General features: G+C 47.8%; 1 protein-coding gene across 1 annotated transcript in view; it reads right to left on the minus strand.

The window, feature by feature from the left end:
• Window positions 1-125: 125 nt before the first annotated feature.
• MAP2K5 (mitogen-activated protein kinase kinase 5) overlaps window positions 126-16,869 on the minus strand; it is a 139,940-nt gene continuing 123,196 nt past the window's right edge. The window contains exon 22 of the mRNA XM_042803808.1: window positions 126-1,192. Coding sequence (XP_042659742.1) covers window positions 1,088-1,192 — 105 coding nt within the window. The 3' untranslated portion in view covers window positions 126-1,087. The remainder of the gene's footprint in view (window positions 1,193-16,869) is intronic.

The following is a 16,869-nucleotide window of genomic DNA, read 5'->3' on the forward strand; positions in this document are numbered from 1 at the left end:
AAGTCTTTTCCAGGCTGCTTCCAGAGTAACATTTAGGATTTGCAGTGGTTCAGGAGGAATTTTTCACCAAATTTTTTTTTTTTTTTTTTTTTTTAAGCTGCTGGTATATAATAAACTACCTGAGCTTTTTTGTTTTTTTAGCAAAAGTTTATTTCTAATGCAAAGACAAGCAAACAAAAGCCCCAACCTCCACCCCCACCCACATCACACACCCCAACCCTGCCTTTCACCGTCCTCCTCTCTTCTGATTTTTTTTTTTCTTTTTAATAAGCTTCTTAACACAAGGACTGATTAAATCTGTGTCAGACTCTTGTGGAAGCATACACGGGAATTGCAGGAGTAAGAAACACACAGCAGAGACACTGCAGTCCTTCTTTCCTTCACGGTAGCAGCACACCTGGGAGCCTTTGCTCGACCCGGCTGCACCCATCGTGCAGCGACTCCGGAGTCAGAAAATCAGTGATCACAGCAGAGCTGCGGAAGGCAAAACGCTTCCAAGAAAGCCACAAACTGCTGTGATGATAACCAAACTGATGCTGATCTATCTGCCTGCCACGCTTTTCCTCTGGAAGGGCTACCCCTCGCCTCCTCGCAGGATGGGCAAGTCCAGATCCATCTTTTTTGTTTGCTTGCTTTTGTTTTACATTTAAAACCAGCATTTCGTGGGCGTCTGCGCTCAAAGACAGTCAACGACTCCTTACGACACCCTCGGAACACTCAGCATGTCATTTGTACAATAGCAAAAGACTAACAGTTAAAAAATACTCTGGATCCAGGAAATATACAATACATTCAATAACAAAAAAATATAGATATAAAATACTTGCTTTAAGGCCATGTACAGTTTAACTGAAGATAATCTGAGGACATGAAATTGCTCAGCAACAAAAGAAACGTGGGAAGAAAAATCCTTAATGTGGCGGTGAGGGAAAGGCAGCAACAAATATCCTGAAAGATTTTGCTGACGTTTCTAGAAAATATTTGTAGGAGAAGACGATCCAGAGAGACTGCGAGTCCGAAGCGCGGGGCTGGTGCTGCTAGTCCAGGAGGGGCCCCTGCCTGGCGCTTTGCGGTGAGCCAGCCCGGCTCACTGGGCTCCTTGGGTCGATCGCCGTTCCTCAAGCATCCTGCACACCCACATGGACACGACTTCTGCATTCCCATCGTTGTACTGCACGATGAACGGGTGGCCCTGGAAAGCGGGAGAGGCAGAGTTAGCCAAGGGAAATGCAACCCTTCCAGCGGAGACCCAAAAAGGTTTGGGGGGATTTAAATTTTTTTTTTTTTTTTTTTTGAAAAAATACATTGGAACATCCTGCAGTTACAGTCATAAAGACGCAATAAAACAGTGATTCAAACCAGTGGAGTTTGTCTTGGATCCGTATTATCCACGTACACTGTTCATACAGAGGTGGGAGGGCTGGGGGAACCCTGACTCTTTGCTGAGGCTTTAGCCTAGCACTCCTTGAAAACACTGATTTTTAGGTTTTTTTTTTTTTTTTTTTTTTTTTTTTTATGTTCAATTAGCTCCTTGTGTTTTGAACCAGCTCCCTTCCAGGATGGCCTGCCAGGCTGTTCAACTTCTAAATGATATTTTGGCCAAAAGATATCCTGACAAAAACACTCATCTACTAGACTTCTTGTAAAGGTTGGTGATCTCTTAATTTTCAAGTTTCTCTCTCTAACAGCCCCCTCCGTGCACCTCTTTCATGTGTCTGAACCTAATACTCCCCTCTGTCGAAGGGAAGGTGTAAGGGCAGTTTGTGTTCACACCTGAACTGCTTTGCAGGGCAGGGACTGAACGGTGCCACTGGGCATACGAAAACACGCAGCTGCACGCACGCCACGTTCACTTACATTTGTGTAAGTGACTTTTATCAGTGGAAACCTTATGCCTTGCCCCGTGCACAGGCATCCCTTAAATGGATGGTTCCGCAAATTACCTAGGAAAAAACCTAAAATTTAGTGCTAAATTCCGTTTGTTACTGGGTCACTGAGCGCTGCGCCGGCAGATGCAGCAGGACCAGGCGCTGGGCTCTGCAGTACTCACAGCATCCATAAGGAGAGGGATTTGCTTATGCACATACACTCCAAGTCCGTGTCATTTGGAGTCATTGGTTGATATAGAAAGGAAAATATCACCTCTGTGTAACTGGAACAGGTCTTCATGAGAAGCTGCTGTGGGACTTAAGTATGATGGCAGGAGGGGTAACTAAAATATTCTCGACTGTGAATATTTTTGGCTACCGCAGGCACTGGAAGATTGTGTCTTAGACACCTCGAAAAATCAGAACGGCATCTCAGGATGAAACAAAAATATGGCCTGCAGTTTCAGCAGCCAGCTTAGGCAGTTCATGTCTCAATCTGGCCACATTCCTAGAGATGGGAACATGCCATCTTCAGATGAATCTCAAATGAAGTATAAAAATCCACAGGAAACCGAGTACCGCAATTACATAAATGACTGAAAGAAAGCAATCGCCAGGAGAAACCATCACAGATGATGAAAACCTCTACTCCAAATCACTCAAAAGCAGCTCAGTTTTTGCAACACTAAACTTCATGGCTCTTGCAAACAACGCCTGACAGGAATCGGAGGAGATCTGCCGGGGAGCCTCCGGGGAGGGTGACGTCCGTGTGGGAATCACCGGCGTGCGCAGCCCGACACAGGGGGAGCGGGCGCGGGTCTGTCGGGGGGCCCGGGAAGCCTGGTCGTCGGCTGGGTTGGGATGACACCGAGAGGAGCAGTGAAGCAGCGCTGGGCTAAATAGAGCACAATAAATCCTCGGCGGCATCAGCTCCAAGCCATAAAACACTCTGCGGGCCAGGGCCAGCAAATGCGGGAGCCACAGGAATAAAATATGCCATTATCTACAAGAATTATGGAGGAAGAGCGAGATGCTGTTGCTTCAACTCTTTGGGATGGCTGGAAATCTCAGCTAGAACTTTTTGGGGAGAAGCCTGAGATGCGGAGAGCCCTTCTTCAGGTCTTAACCGAGACCAGCTCGGTTGCTTTCCCAGTTAACCTCGCAGCAGACAGACAGAAGGAATACTCTGCTGGCGTGACTCAGTTGAGCGCGAGGTCCACCACGAGCAGAACACGACACACAGGCTACGCCACGAAGAGCTTACAAATGTCTCGAGCGTTTTTATTTCGCCACGCCAGCTTCAGCTGCCCTGAAAGCTGCCTGAGAGCCCTGGGCCCGAGTTTCTTCGCAGCACCTCCCCAGGCTTTTGGGAAAGGCAACACAAGGAAGGGGCAACGCAAGGGAAGAGGCATCACAACCCGGGCCTGCACGCACGGAGCAGAGCCCAGCTCAAATCATTCCCCCACCTTGGCACCCAACACCTCAGCTCAAAAAAGGGTCCTGGTCCAGCGGCAAGAAAGATGCTGCCGCTCTGCTGCGGTGCCGATGAGCTTTGCCACTTGGTGTTTTAAGCTCAGAGAAGAAAACCAGCCCGCAGCGATCTCCGTGCCAGTAGGTCCCCAGACGGGCAGCTACAGGCTCCTGCAGCCCACAGAACTAGCACGTTACCTGGTCGTTATTTCTTCGCACTTTGCAATCTCTGCTGTGCTCTTCTGATGGGGAAAACTGCAAATGTGGCTCCTTCTCTGAGTAGGTGGAGGAACACCATAGTAAGAGGCAAGACAAAGCTAATAAACACGCAAAGGTGAACTTGTCAATAGCTGGGAGCCAGCTCTCCTCTCCATTCACCTCAAAGGACTAATTCCCACAATTAAACTAGCGAGAGTTGAGGTGGTAAAGCCCACAGGCTTGAGACAAGAGGTGCATTAAGAGGAAGGGGTAAGGTTGAAAAAAGGTGAGGGAGAGACCCTCAAGGTGGGGAATAAACGAGAAGCAAGTTTGCCTGTAAGCTAATAAAGAGCTGGGAGGGAGGTGGTAGGAGACACAGCTGCACCAGTCAGGACATTGAGTGGCTCCACCTCTCAGCTTAAAGCAGATTTTACTTTGGAACTACTTAAATGAAACTTCCCTCCATCCATTTATCAGAGCGCAAGAGGCTGCACAGGGTTATGGTGTGAAGCACACTTACAAGACTGGCCAGACCTTGGTGGAGAGCAGATAATTCCATCTGAACAACCGTACCCCAGCCACCTCCCAACAAACCTCCCCGCCGATCACCAGCGAGCACCTCAATAATTTCAGCAGCTGCTGGGGTAACCGTGTAACAACCGGCGATGGGGAGGTCTGTTACCATCTGCTAGTGCAAGGACCACGCCACAGGCAGAGCACGGTGCTGGTGACCGGGTGTGCAAGGCGCACTAGGACCGCTCACACCCCAACACGTGTTCCCTCCACCCAGCGCCCCGCGATGCTCTATCGCAGCCACAGTCGGTATTTCAGCCTGGGCAGGGAGAAGCTGCAGCCGTGGGTTTTCCTCACCAGTATCAGCATGAGCAGGCCAGGCTGGCAGGCTCCCCCTCCTTCTGGGATTTCTTTAGGAACGCCTTACGTTCACACTGCAGGCTCCAACCCGACGGCTGCCCTGCTTTTTCCCCCAAAGAAAGCTTCAGCTTGCTCAGTCTGTAACTCAAATTTGCAACAGCGGGGGGAAAAAAAAAAACAAAAAAACAACAAAAAACACGCCAAAAGCCCACAGAATCTAAAAGACACCACAGTGACTAGAGCGAAGCTACAACAGAAAAGGGCACAGTTGCAGTCTGAAGAAAGCTCATGCGTTTTTTCTACGCAAAACTCTTTTTGTGTGAAAGCCCACATATGTGTGGATAGTCACATCCTACAGAAACCAACCACCGAGATGCTCAAATTTGCAGACATCAAGATCACCCGACTCCTGTGAGATGGAGGCCGCCGCGCGACTCTCGTGTGATTACAGGTTTCCAAAGCAAAGTCAGTTCAAAGAACTCGCCTTCCCCTTCTCAGATTTGTCAGTGCTTCCCACCAGGCTCGGGCTGCAAGCCCTTAATTTTATCTCCAGGCCTTTGAAATTGTGGGCAGCTGCTACCTGCCACTGTAATCGACCTTTCTGGGTTTGCTCTTTGTAACTGCTACAGAAATAGATGGTTTCCCCCAATATTCAATATTTTGAAGCAAATTGCTTCCTTTCAGCCATTCCGAGCTGTAGACAGCAACTTTAAATTTGTCAGAGAGCTCTGAATTTCCCATCCTGAGTGCTCGCACTCAGCTGTTGCTTGGAAAATGGTCCACACCAAGGAGGAACAACGTATCCAGAGGTACGAGAGTCCATTCGAGAGCTTTGAGGATGGCAGCACAGTTCAGTGCCACCAAAGAGAAGATGGATGATCTTAAAATGATGCATTTAAGTACACAGATGCTTGCGGCACTGAGCATATGGACAATGTCTTTTTCCTTCCAACACCTGGCTACTAAAAATCTTGAGCTTTGGTCTTGAATGTCTAACATCAGGAACAACACTAAAGACAGACAGCAGCCTCTTTTTTTTGTCTCCTACTCCAGACATCCCACGTATGTTTGGGTTTCACTGTTTCACTAAACAAATTCAATTGGAAATAATCCTGATTTTACCTGGTTCCTACTTACGAAAACAGTTCAGGAGAGGGCACGGTTGGGAACCCAGAGACAGGAGACCTGGCACTTATTCCCAAGCTGTCACATACTTTCCAGCGTGACCTTCACAAAGCTGCTCAATCTCCCTCAGCCTCATAGTTAAAAAGGGAATAAATGATTCCGCTCTCTCCCGAGGCTGCTGTGAGAATCAGTGCAAGCGTGTTTTGCCCAGCACTTTGGTACTTTTGGGTGCAAAAGGTGCAAGAGTAAGGTAGATGCTTATTATAAGCAAGATAGCCTAGAAGTAGCTGTTTCGCCTCTTAAACAAAACAACAGTCAAGGACACTAGTGAGAACTAGGGAAAAACAATCAAGATCCCACAGACAAGGAAGAGCAGATGCATTGGGGCAATTAAAAAACAGCTATTAAAGCCAGTCCGCTTCTCCCATGAATCTCCTTTACGACGGAGAGACTCCCCGCAGAGGAAGACATCTCACACCCAGTATATCCTTGCATTTAAGCTACTCACAATGTGCAGAAGGAAACTGCAGGCTACGCAAGGTTGAAAACGTCAGCTAGCCATGCTGTTCACCCGATTTGCTTTGTTTTGTGAGGTTATTCCACTGAAGCCTGGGGTTTTACACACTCACTTTTCTCCCTAGGAATAAGTTTAACTTGAAACTACCCTTTAGATTTCCTGTGTTTTCAGACTCTACTGCTCGAGTGAGGATTTTTCTCTGGCTGAAGGGATGTTTTTACTAGAAGCCGTTTTTCAGAATCTGTTTGTTGCTTTTCAGTTTTGCTTGGTTGGTTGGTTTTTTGTTTGTTTTGAAACAGGGAATGGGAGAACAGAGATTTCCACCAAAGCTAAGACCACAGTGTCAGTGGGACCCGCCTTTGCAAATCTTGGTGGACAGCCCACGGCATGCTCAGGTCGGGCACTGCAAGCAAAGAGGTCACAAGTGGCCCAAGGACGTTCAACGTCCATGGCTGAGTCTACCCCAAAACCACTTTGCAGCTTCTAATACCTGACCTCGCAAAACCTGGCTCAGCAGCACCCTGCCTGCTGCAGTCACACCTGCACCTGCAACAAAAACACACATCACAGAGCAACACAGAACGGTGGACAGTGCACGAGTCCATCAAGCTTGCCCTTGGCCTGCTTGCAGCAACAGTGGGAGTGAAAATGCAGTACAAACTACGTAAGAGGGACTCACGGTTGGCTCAGCATCCAGAAATGTCTCTGGGAAAACACTGAAGATTTCCTCCAAAGTCTCCAGCCGCTGCAGTTGCGCCAGCAGCAGTTTCCTCTGCTCTTCAGCAACTTTTTAAACAACTTCTTCACGAAGTCACCCTGATGGGTTCTCTGCATTCTGCCACTATTCAGCATCTAGTCCCCCCATTCCCCCTTTTTCAGGCATCCAGAGCACTGCAACCATTAGTTCCCTCAGGCTGAAACACACACACACCTCAGAAACCACTGCCTTAAACTGGAGATACCTTTTGAATAGAGAGTGGAGAGAAGGGGCAGGGAGGTTAGGGAGGGAGGGAAGGAAGGAACAGGGGGAAAAAAAGAAAAAAAAAAAAAAAAAAAAAAAAGAGGTAAAAATCAAAACTGCTAAAGGAGAAATGCAGCTGCACCACTCCTGGTCTAGCGCGTGCCCAGGCTGCAGGATGGGGCTGGGATAAACCGCCACCTCAAGAAAGAAAAAACATGAAAGTCACAACAGCTTGGACACTATTAATAAATTCTGGTCACTGAGTGTCTCAGCCACAAATAAAAGTCCCAGGCCTGACTTCAACAGTGAGCAATAAGTTCTAAACCAACCACAAGCAACCCGCTGTACTTAAATATTCCCGTATTGATTTATTGTGCTTTGCAAGGTAACACTGAAAAAAGTTACACGTGGGGAAGCCTGAAATGCATTTTCTGTTGCAGTGGCCGGTTTCTCACCGCCCTGTAAAGATTATGCTCTCTGCTTGGTGTGGCACACATACCTTTTTTTGCAGCATCCAAACCGTCCTTTTTTTTTTTTTTTTTTTTTTTTTTTGCTGTGGGGAAGTTAGCTGGCCTCCAGCACAGACCAGTCCTGCACTCGCACCCCTCTGGGCAGCAGCAGAGCCGGGGTGCTGAGCCGCACCCCGCTCCAACGGCATGCCAACGTCAGCAGAGAGAACAGCTCTTTTACACTGGCATTTACGTCCGCTGTGAATTGGCAAAGGAGGGATTGATATTAAAGCTTCCTCAGTAAAATCACTGCGATGGGAGACTGCTCGTGCCCTACCAGTGATGGTTCAGCCAACACCTGAGTCTCAGGAACGTGCAAGAGCTCACCGGAACACCGACAGGCGTAATCGCGGGGGGAAGCACACCACCAAGGAAAGATGCTGATGAGGAGAGCCCGAAGGCACCGCGGGATGTCCCCACGACAGAGCCAGTCCCATCCCCTCGTATTTCATATTTGCTCAGACTTCTACACACGTTTATTACAAAGCAGTGACCACCTCCTTGCCAACTCAGCCTTAAAAACACCCGGCGATGGGGACATCCAGCAGACCCAAGCAGCAGAAAAGAGGCTGAAAAGACACCACCAAACTGTTTTGCCGTGCCAGGCAGGTAGTGGCCTGCCTTACCCCGGCCGGGGGTTTGGCTTGGCTGGATGCACGGCTGCACAGCAACTCCTGCAGCCGAGGGGGAGCAGCCGCCGGCGAGCGCCCAGCACCTTGGAGCCGAAAAGGTCAGGCAGGACGGGGCCAGGGCTAGCCCCAGAGTGAGTGTCAGCCAGCCTAATTTTGTGTGTCAACTCTGAAAATTAGATAAACAATGACAAACCAGGCTTTTTAAATGAACTTGTCTCATCTCGTTCTCTTGATAAAGGGTACATTTCTCAAGTTGCAGTGTCCCACCAGACAGGTTAACTCTTTCAAAGGGGAGCGCCTCGCAGAGGGTGATGTAAATGATTTAAATATCTGACATGAAATTAAAAGGGCAGCGCCCCCCTGAACACACAGCCCTGGTAATTCAAACTCATTGCTCACAAACCATCAATCATTTAGCCCAGTCAATTAAATTGCCATTATTCGAGGGTAAAAGTTCTATAATTCTACCTACCCTTAAAATTCAGCAATTGGCTTTCGTGGCCTTCTTCTCCAGCCTGAGAAATCTGCGTTCCTGATAATAACCCATCCAGAGCTTCCTGTAACAGACTTTACATCGCATCTTCGGCAGGACTGCAGACCCACGGGCCTTTTCCAGCACCGAGCGCCCACAGGCAGCTCTGCTCCAGATCTGCTTGCTGGCCTTGCTGGTAGGAGAGGGGGTGAAGTGTCCAGGGGAGATGGCAGTCCCCCTGGGACACAGCCCTAATACGAGGCCTGTGCATCCCCCACAGCCCCAAATCTGGGCTACCCAAATCCTTTCAGCTAACTGGTCTAATGCATATGGAACAGTTGGCATTGCCTCGCACGCAGAACGCCAGGGAAGACCAAAGCTTCACAAAAGTCTCTCCCATAAATAGGTTCCTCTGCCACCGACTACAAAACGTTTGTGTTTGGACGGCACCAAGGAGGTTTAGACCCACACCGAGGCTCCTAAACACTGCCGAAAGACAGGCAGACAATAAATAACACCCCTTAAGCAATGTTTCTGTGATTTCAGAGGATTTTCCAGGGACAAAGGAAGTGAGTGTTTATTGAGACTGGTTTAAAAGGTCCACGAAACAGGCAGCTACCGACCTTAGCCAGGACGGCGACCAAGTACATTCCCAACGTGAAATACTGGTCAGTCACCAATTTCCTGGTAAATCTGCAAAAATGACAGGGTGGTGTTTCCTGGGGCAGAGAACATGAGGCAGAGAGGGAGGACGCAGCCAGGCACCTTAATCTCAAACGGTGCTCAGCGATAGTGCTCTTTTTCCGACCGCGCATCCAGATCTACCCCACAACGTCATCTCTTTGTATTTTTTCCCTCCGGGGGCAGTGAGAGGTTGATTGGGGTGGGGGGCAGCACGACTTGCTCCGAGCTCTCCTGGAGGACGTCAGCGCTTGCTCGCTGCACTGCCCTGGCTGGAATTGCCCAGGGACACCTGAGCCAGCTTGGAGAGGAGGACTTGAAGGTTAAGGGGAGGAACCTGGGAACGCCAGCCTGCATCCCCGTGAGAGCTCAGGGGTGGCTGCAGCCTCAGCAGCGGATGCACAGGGAGGTGAGCAGCGCCGTGGCTTTGCTGCCCGTGCTGCAGCCAGGCTGGGGGGGGGGACAGGGGACGGGGAGGGGGGGGACACTGTGCTCGCCGCCAGCAGCGCAGCCACGCGCCCCCGCGGCACCACCTCGGCATCTCCTGCTGCTTTGGTGGCAGCAAAATGAATCCAGAAGAGGAAAGAGGGACACCATCAGAGGGACCAAGGTCTTGTGTTAACGACTACACGACAGCCAGACGGAGCCACACCACCGCACAAATTAGAAATGGCAGTAAAAGCCCTTATGCTTACGCAAGGTACATCAGGATATAAGCAGCAGTGCTGCTGGTTGCAACAGTGCCATCCTTTTAATGTCCTTTTTTTACAGGAATCCTCCCAGACTGTGCAGCTAAAGGACTGTGCTCCATTTATTACAAAGAAGCACAGACAAATTATGCATTTCATTTAAAAATTTGAATTCAGCATAACAAAAACCGTAACAAAAAGATCCCAACTGTTGCAGGCACAGCCTATCAAGACAATAGCAGTGCCCTTAGACAGCATTTCAAATACAGTTTATTAGCGTGTGATATGAAAAGGGTATTTTTATTGCATGATATAATGCAATGGGACCTTGGGCGCTCTGCAGAAGGACCTTGCACTCAGAAGTGTAATGAACCCATAGTCCAAAAAACATTATACTGTACATTAACCTATCATTAATGGCACATTAGGGCTAGGGGCATTGCACGCTTGCTGGTCAGGGCTCCATCAGGACAGTATGGAGGAAACCACAGTCTTCACAGGCTTAAAACAAATAGAGAAAATAAATATTACTGATGGCTACAGGCTGCTTTAAGGGAAGCTCACTCTCCGCTTAACATGCAATTTTGATGCCATTTTTTAAAGGGGGGGAGGGAGAAGACAATGCAGCAGTTTATTAGGCAATATTAGAAATGGCACGTCACCGCTTTGCAGCACTGAAGGTCTCCGTGGTGCACCAGATCCATCAGCACAGAGCTTTTCCTGCACAAACCATGGCACCTCTGAGCACTGGGGCACCTTTTCAGAACAAAACGGAAACTGGCATCCTGCTCCCCGCTTCCCTAGCCCTCGGTGACAGTGGTAAGGCTTTCCTGGCAGCAGGAGTGGAGCCCCAGGAAGAGCATCCTCTGACCCAGCTCTGCACAGCCCCATCGCTGCCCGTTGGATACCTGGGGGCCTCCCTGATTGCATCTGCACCCATTTCCACCCCACCACGGCCGAGAGCCGTTCGGCAGAGCCCCAGCCTCCGTCTGCAGTAACTCCAGTGTAAAACATCACCGAACCGAGACCCTTCTTACGCCCCTGAATCAGCTGGGATGTCCCATGCCTTCCTCCGCTGCAGGTGCTCTCTTTGTTCGAAGGCAAGCTGGATCAGTTGGCCACAGTGCAAACGTTAAATCAGAAAAGCCTGGCTGGCAACTCATCCCTAGCTGGCTGGAGAGGCGCAAGCCCTGCAGTTCTGGAAAATAAGAACTTGGCTGTAAAACAGCGCACCACAGCTCTCACCCCAGCTAGTTCTCCCATTGCTGCCGATGTGTCCGTGCCATTTACAGCTCTTGTAATTAACTGAGGGCACATACTCACGCGGAAATTCTTGCCCGTTCACACGTTTAATGGGAACACAAGTCAGACCTCCAAAAGGACAAATATAAATCTCAGCTCTGGAGCTGTCCTATCTTCCCAGGACGCCTGGAAACACAAAGTGCTGAGTAACCCAAACTACCCCGGACTGACCCCGTGTCCCCCTCCAGTGACCTCAGCGTGTATAAGATTTCATCACTCCCCAGTACTGGAGGATTTTACATCTAGAGCTCCTGCCTCCAAGGACAAGCCAAACTAAATGCTGTTCTAATTATCTGTGCTAGCTATCCACAAGGCTGATTTCTGCTCCCACAGCCAGGAATAGCAGCAAGGAATCCTCAGGCCAATACTCTATTGCCGACTCCCAAAACATTGTTAATTCACAGGCACGGAAGGTGTCAGAGCCCTCCTCGGGGGCTGCCCCATGCAGCAGGCTTCCCCCTCATCGCTCACTTCTAAGGCTCGAGAGCGGGCTAAAAAAAATCGGAAAGCTTCAAACGCTCGCACTGATCCATGGAGACACAGAACACACAGACGGGTGAAAAGACCCTGCAAGAGGCTATTTAAGTGTCACCTGGCTGCTGCATCTCTGGTTTCACTCCTGCAACTTTAGGAGGTGTTTTGACCACAGGAGGTAACCCTTTAAAGGAAAGTGAAGTGCTGAAGTGCTCGAAACAGCAGTGACCGGGAGGCTGAGCACGCGTGTCTAGAAAGCATCTCCCCAGTGTCCCAAAGCTGCAGCAAAGTCAACCCTCGCTCTGAGACACGCTCTCCTCCGGAATTGAAGCCTCCTCGTCTCTTCCATGCAGCACCTGCAGCGATGGGACCAGATATGTCAAATCACAGCAGGTTTAACCATAAAGTACCAGCTTTTTCTATCTACCTGCATGGCTGGGTTTGACCTGGGACCAAGCGTGTACTGGCCCAGTTCTCTCTCCCGGATCCTATCCTCAGAATAGCGACTATTCAGGGCAAGGACTGCCTCTCGCTGTGCTTGGTGAGGAATTCAGCATCCCGGAGAGCCTGTTCTTGGCTGGCTGCTAGAGTGACATCTCCCATAGCAGGGGCCAAAGACGCAGCGCTTCGGTAGATCTGCAGGAGCCTGCAAAGCCGGCGGGCTGAGGCACAGGGACTCCCCCGTGTCAGAAGACACAAGCACCCAGAAGGGAACGTTTCCACGGAATTTCCCACCCCTGCGAGGACATCACCTGTAGCTTCTGCCAGCTCAGAGAGCAGAAGGGATCGACTGGTCTAGAGAACGGAGCGGGTAGCAAAGCGGGCCAGAAAGCCGCATCCATCGGTGGTGGTTTCTGGGCGGAGATGAAGCAGGGACAAGAACATGTCCATAAGCAAAATCAAGTATCATTAGTCTCCTCGAAGTTTCTGCTCTCTTTCCTCATCCCTTATTCTGCGCCGCTAACAGCACGGCCCCAGCCTGCCAAGCAGTTGCACGCGGAGTGTCGGGAAGTGGTGAGTTTTGTTTGTTGCATGGCCTCCCTAACATACACTGTAATTAAAATGTTGATTACTAAACAGTTTAAATATATGACAGACAATGCAGTTAAAGCCTACAGTTAGGTCAATATGTGATTTAGATTTGCCATTTAAAAACTCTCATTTAAATTTTGCATACATTAATCACTACCATACTTCAATGTTCTGATATCCACCTGACTACACTATTAAAATAAAACTTGCTGCCCCAGGGAAATCCTACTTATTCTTAATTGTTTCGAGGCTTTGATGGGCTTTTAATCTAAGATTAATTTATGCAATTTTAAATAACTCTTCTTATGATTAATAAGCTTGAAAATTAAAAGGAGTCTAAAGCAATTATAATGAGCATTTGGTCATAACCTCATTAGGAGAAGGAGTGAAGGATACAGCTCTGGAATTCTTACAAGACTACAATTTAAGGTTACTTTCAGAGGAGTCAAATATAGTTCTTGAAATTGCAAAGGCAGATTAGCCTGGGTCAGTGTTAGAACTATGGCTATCTAGATGAGCACACTAATGATTTTATCCCTGTGATGATATTTAAGACAGTGAAAAGGATGATACAGAATGTATCAAACAAAGATAAATGGATAACACTATGAAGCGGTGAAGTCTTGGAGCTGTATTTCCTGTTTATCCTTTTTTTTGAGAAGGATTCCTTTTTTTTTTTTTTTTTCATATTATATATCCATTTGTAGATTAACTTTTACCAATGCACATTTACTTTCTGTACGGTAAACTTAACTGCAAGTGATTTTCAGCTGGTTTGGTAGTTTCGTTGAGGCACCCAAATTCTGCTGAAATTTACAGAATTTCTGTTTAAATATCAGCAGCCCCCAAGCATAACGGATGGACCAAGAGGAAAACTAGCTTGACTTAAACCTGAAAACCCTAACCTTAAGAGGAGCTATCCACATATCACACCCGAATTTCCATTTTTAATCAGCAATACAGATCCTTCCGTTACGATTAAAATCCTTTTTTTTCAACCACCTGCTGAAGCTTTGGACATTGGCCATAGCCAAACGATGTGCTGGTGGCCCCCTAAACAGTCCTCGCAGATCCCTCGTGCACTTGACTGATGCGTCCGGGCTGGCGTGTCATCAGCAGACTCAGGGTCAAGAGGGATTTTTTTTTTTTTTTTCTTTTTTCAGGTCAGATCAGCAGGAATCAGTGCAACTCCACTCTGTAGCGTGGACCTGACTTCAAACAACTGAATCCCCTCCTACTGCAGGACCCCAGAGTGCACACGGGTGCATACACGGACAGGTCTGATTTTTTGCTGTTCTCTTTCCGTGGCATATACTAGTCTTAAATTTACCACCGAGTTTCAGTTTTGGCTGTGGCACAGAGGGGTCTATTTGCCCATCTGCAGACCATTCTTTCCACAGCAGTTTTGCTTTTGATATTTGCTGTTAAACCGATAACGGTGCTTGGCATGCCTCTTGGTGCTTAGCTAACAAAACGAGCTAACTCCCAGCAAAGGTATTTTTTTTTTTTTTTTTTTTTTGTGATGACTCTTAAAAAAAACTAAGGCAACCGAAATATAATTGGAGCGTGCTTCTGCAAGTGCCGCTGAGGTTAAGAAGAGCTGTAGAAGAGGAATAGAGAGAGTGGCCCAAGGCTGATAGAGTATGTCAACATTAGCAAGCTGTCGACAACAGAAGCAGATCCGCAGAGTGAAACGGCTGGTGCAATGTTTCAGGGATGGAAGAGGTTTTACTTTTGACCAGCTCCGGTCTGGTCTGCGGACACAGCGCCCATTAGTAGCTGGAGCTCATTAGGCGTGCGCCTGGAGCACATCTTCTGGTTTGGTTTCATTTGAAATCAATTCAATTCATGAGCTTCAAGACCTGTCTGTGATGAGAATGAAAGAGTGGGAGCTCTGAAAGAGCAGGAGGTTCACACCAAAAAGGTACACCTGACCTGAACTCTAATGTTAAGGTAGATGCACCCCCAGAAGTGTCTTCAGCTCATGCCTCGCCCTTAGAACAGGAACAGTCTCCTCGACACCAAACAGAGCTCATCAGACATTAAAAGCTGATAGAGTATTTCATTCAAACGGGGGCTAAGTGTTCCCCTGGACTGGGAAAGAAGGGTGGAAAAAAATGGTTGTTTTCTCCAAGTTTTTAGAAACTCGTTTCTATTGACAAGGCGGGGGGCGGTGGGGAAAAAAAAAAAGAAAGAAAGAAAATCACTAAGCCGGAGTAAACTGAAACAATCTCCTAAATGTTTTTCACCCAAACCTTGAAGTAAAAGATGCTGTGTGCATACACACGTCTGCACACATATACACTCTAATAACAACAATGAACAAAACAAAAAACCCACAGAAAATGATCTGGCTGGAAGCAAAAAGGGAGAATGAAACAGCCCGCACTTCGCTAGCGTTTCCGTGATGAAGTTTCTGCAAATGAACAAGTTGTTTTTAAAAGTACCCCGCACAATCGCATTGCATCACATGCCTACACGCCGTCTGCATCTAGTGCAAAATAACATCCCCATGTTTGCCAGGTTGAGTGAAGAGACTAAATAAAGCAAGTATTAAATGATCAAGCAGGAACATACTGTCAAGCCACCCCGCCTCAGGAGCAGAAAAAGCACAGGTATGAAACGACATCCGAATAAACGTGCAGAGCCCTGCTGAAAACAGAGAAAGACGCAAAATACATCACCACTAGTTGGCTTGGGGAAAAAAAAAAAAAAAACCAAAACAAGATAAAAAAAAAAAATTCCTTTGAATCTCTCACAAGGTCACTGAACAAGCGACCGAGGCCACGAAAACCATTTCCATTCTCAGACTTGTATTTTAATGCCACCGTTCCCTACCGGGAGCCTCTCCCTGGTGGAAACCCCGGCTCCCTCCAGCCGTGCAGGCAGATGCCGGCGGAGCCGTCCCGATTTACACCAGCCGAGCGTTTACCCCTGCATCTCCCATTAAATCCGAACAGGCAGATGCACATTTATGGGACAATGAACTTTTCCACGGCTGCGGCTCGTCGTGCTTTGCTATTACGGCCTTAATAAACCTGCGCATTCCCGTGCTGCGGCAGCTGCCTTGGGTGGGAGCGCGAGCAGCCGGCTCCGGAGGAGAGGCCGCAGCTTAGGAAAAAAAAAAAAAAAAAAAAAAAAATCATGTTTAATTTAAAAATTAGAAACTGGAGCAGGCTGTGAGCACAGAGGTTGATTGAAACAAAATTTAAATTCCTGTCAAGCCCATTTAAACACAGGGGCCCTTCATAGACAATTAGCTGCTCCCTGTGAATGCTGAATAAACTCGGGCCTGGTCACTGTTAGAAGAGAGCAGACCTACTGTGAGGAGCTGGAAAAAAATTAACTAAAATCAGGCTGTATGAAATATTTAGCCTCCCAGTTTATCACAGGGGTTTGGAAGTGTAAACAAGACAAAAATCGATTCCTCGGTGCCCTCCAATCAATCCCCCAAAATGGTTAGGGCATCTGTTTCTGCTAAATTTTGTTTACTCTGGCAGATTTGCCTTAATTGCAGTTGTTTATCTCCCATTGTCCCCGGGGCCCTAATCTCCCGATTACTAATACTTAACACTCATTTCACATCTAAAGCTACTTCTAATCCTCAACAGGTTTCTGGGGCTCTTAAAATTATTGAAACGAGGGAGACGGGAGATGCAACCTCTTTGTGAAAGGCACATTTTCTTATCTACTACCAGCTGGGTCCAATCATCACCAGGGATGGCTGCAACAAAGGTGCTAAAAGGCTCTTTCACAGGCACTGCTGCTCCGCTGGGGATTCAGTGGATAAAAAAGAGCTTTGATGGAAAAGAAAAAAAAAAAAAAAAAAAAAAAAACCTGAACAAGAGGGCTATAACAGTCCAGCCAAATAAAGTTACTGTCATAATCAAATGCTGTCAATCACAATGAAAATCCAATTAAAAAATCTTTCAGTGCGGCCCTCTTAAGTAGAAAAATGTCCCCTATTTATATGCGTTTTTGTCAACCGCACAAATTAGAAAGTAGTATTAATTGATTTTTTACTACTTTAGGCCCTGATCCTCCAGCTGAATTTCTGCGGATGCAA

Source organism: Tyto alba, unplaced genomic scaffold, assembly GCF_018691265.1.
Source record: "Tyto alba isolate M040663 unplaced genomic scaffold, T.alba_DEE_v4.0 Super-Scaffold_41, whole genome shotgun sequence".
NCBI lineage: Eukaryota > Metazoa > Chordata > Aves > Strigiformes > Tytonidae > Tyto > Tyto alba.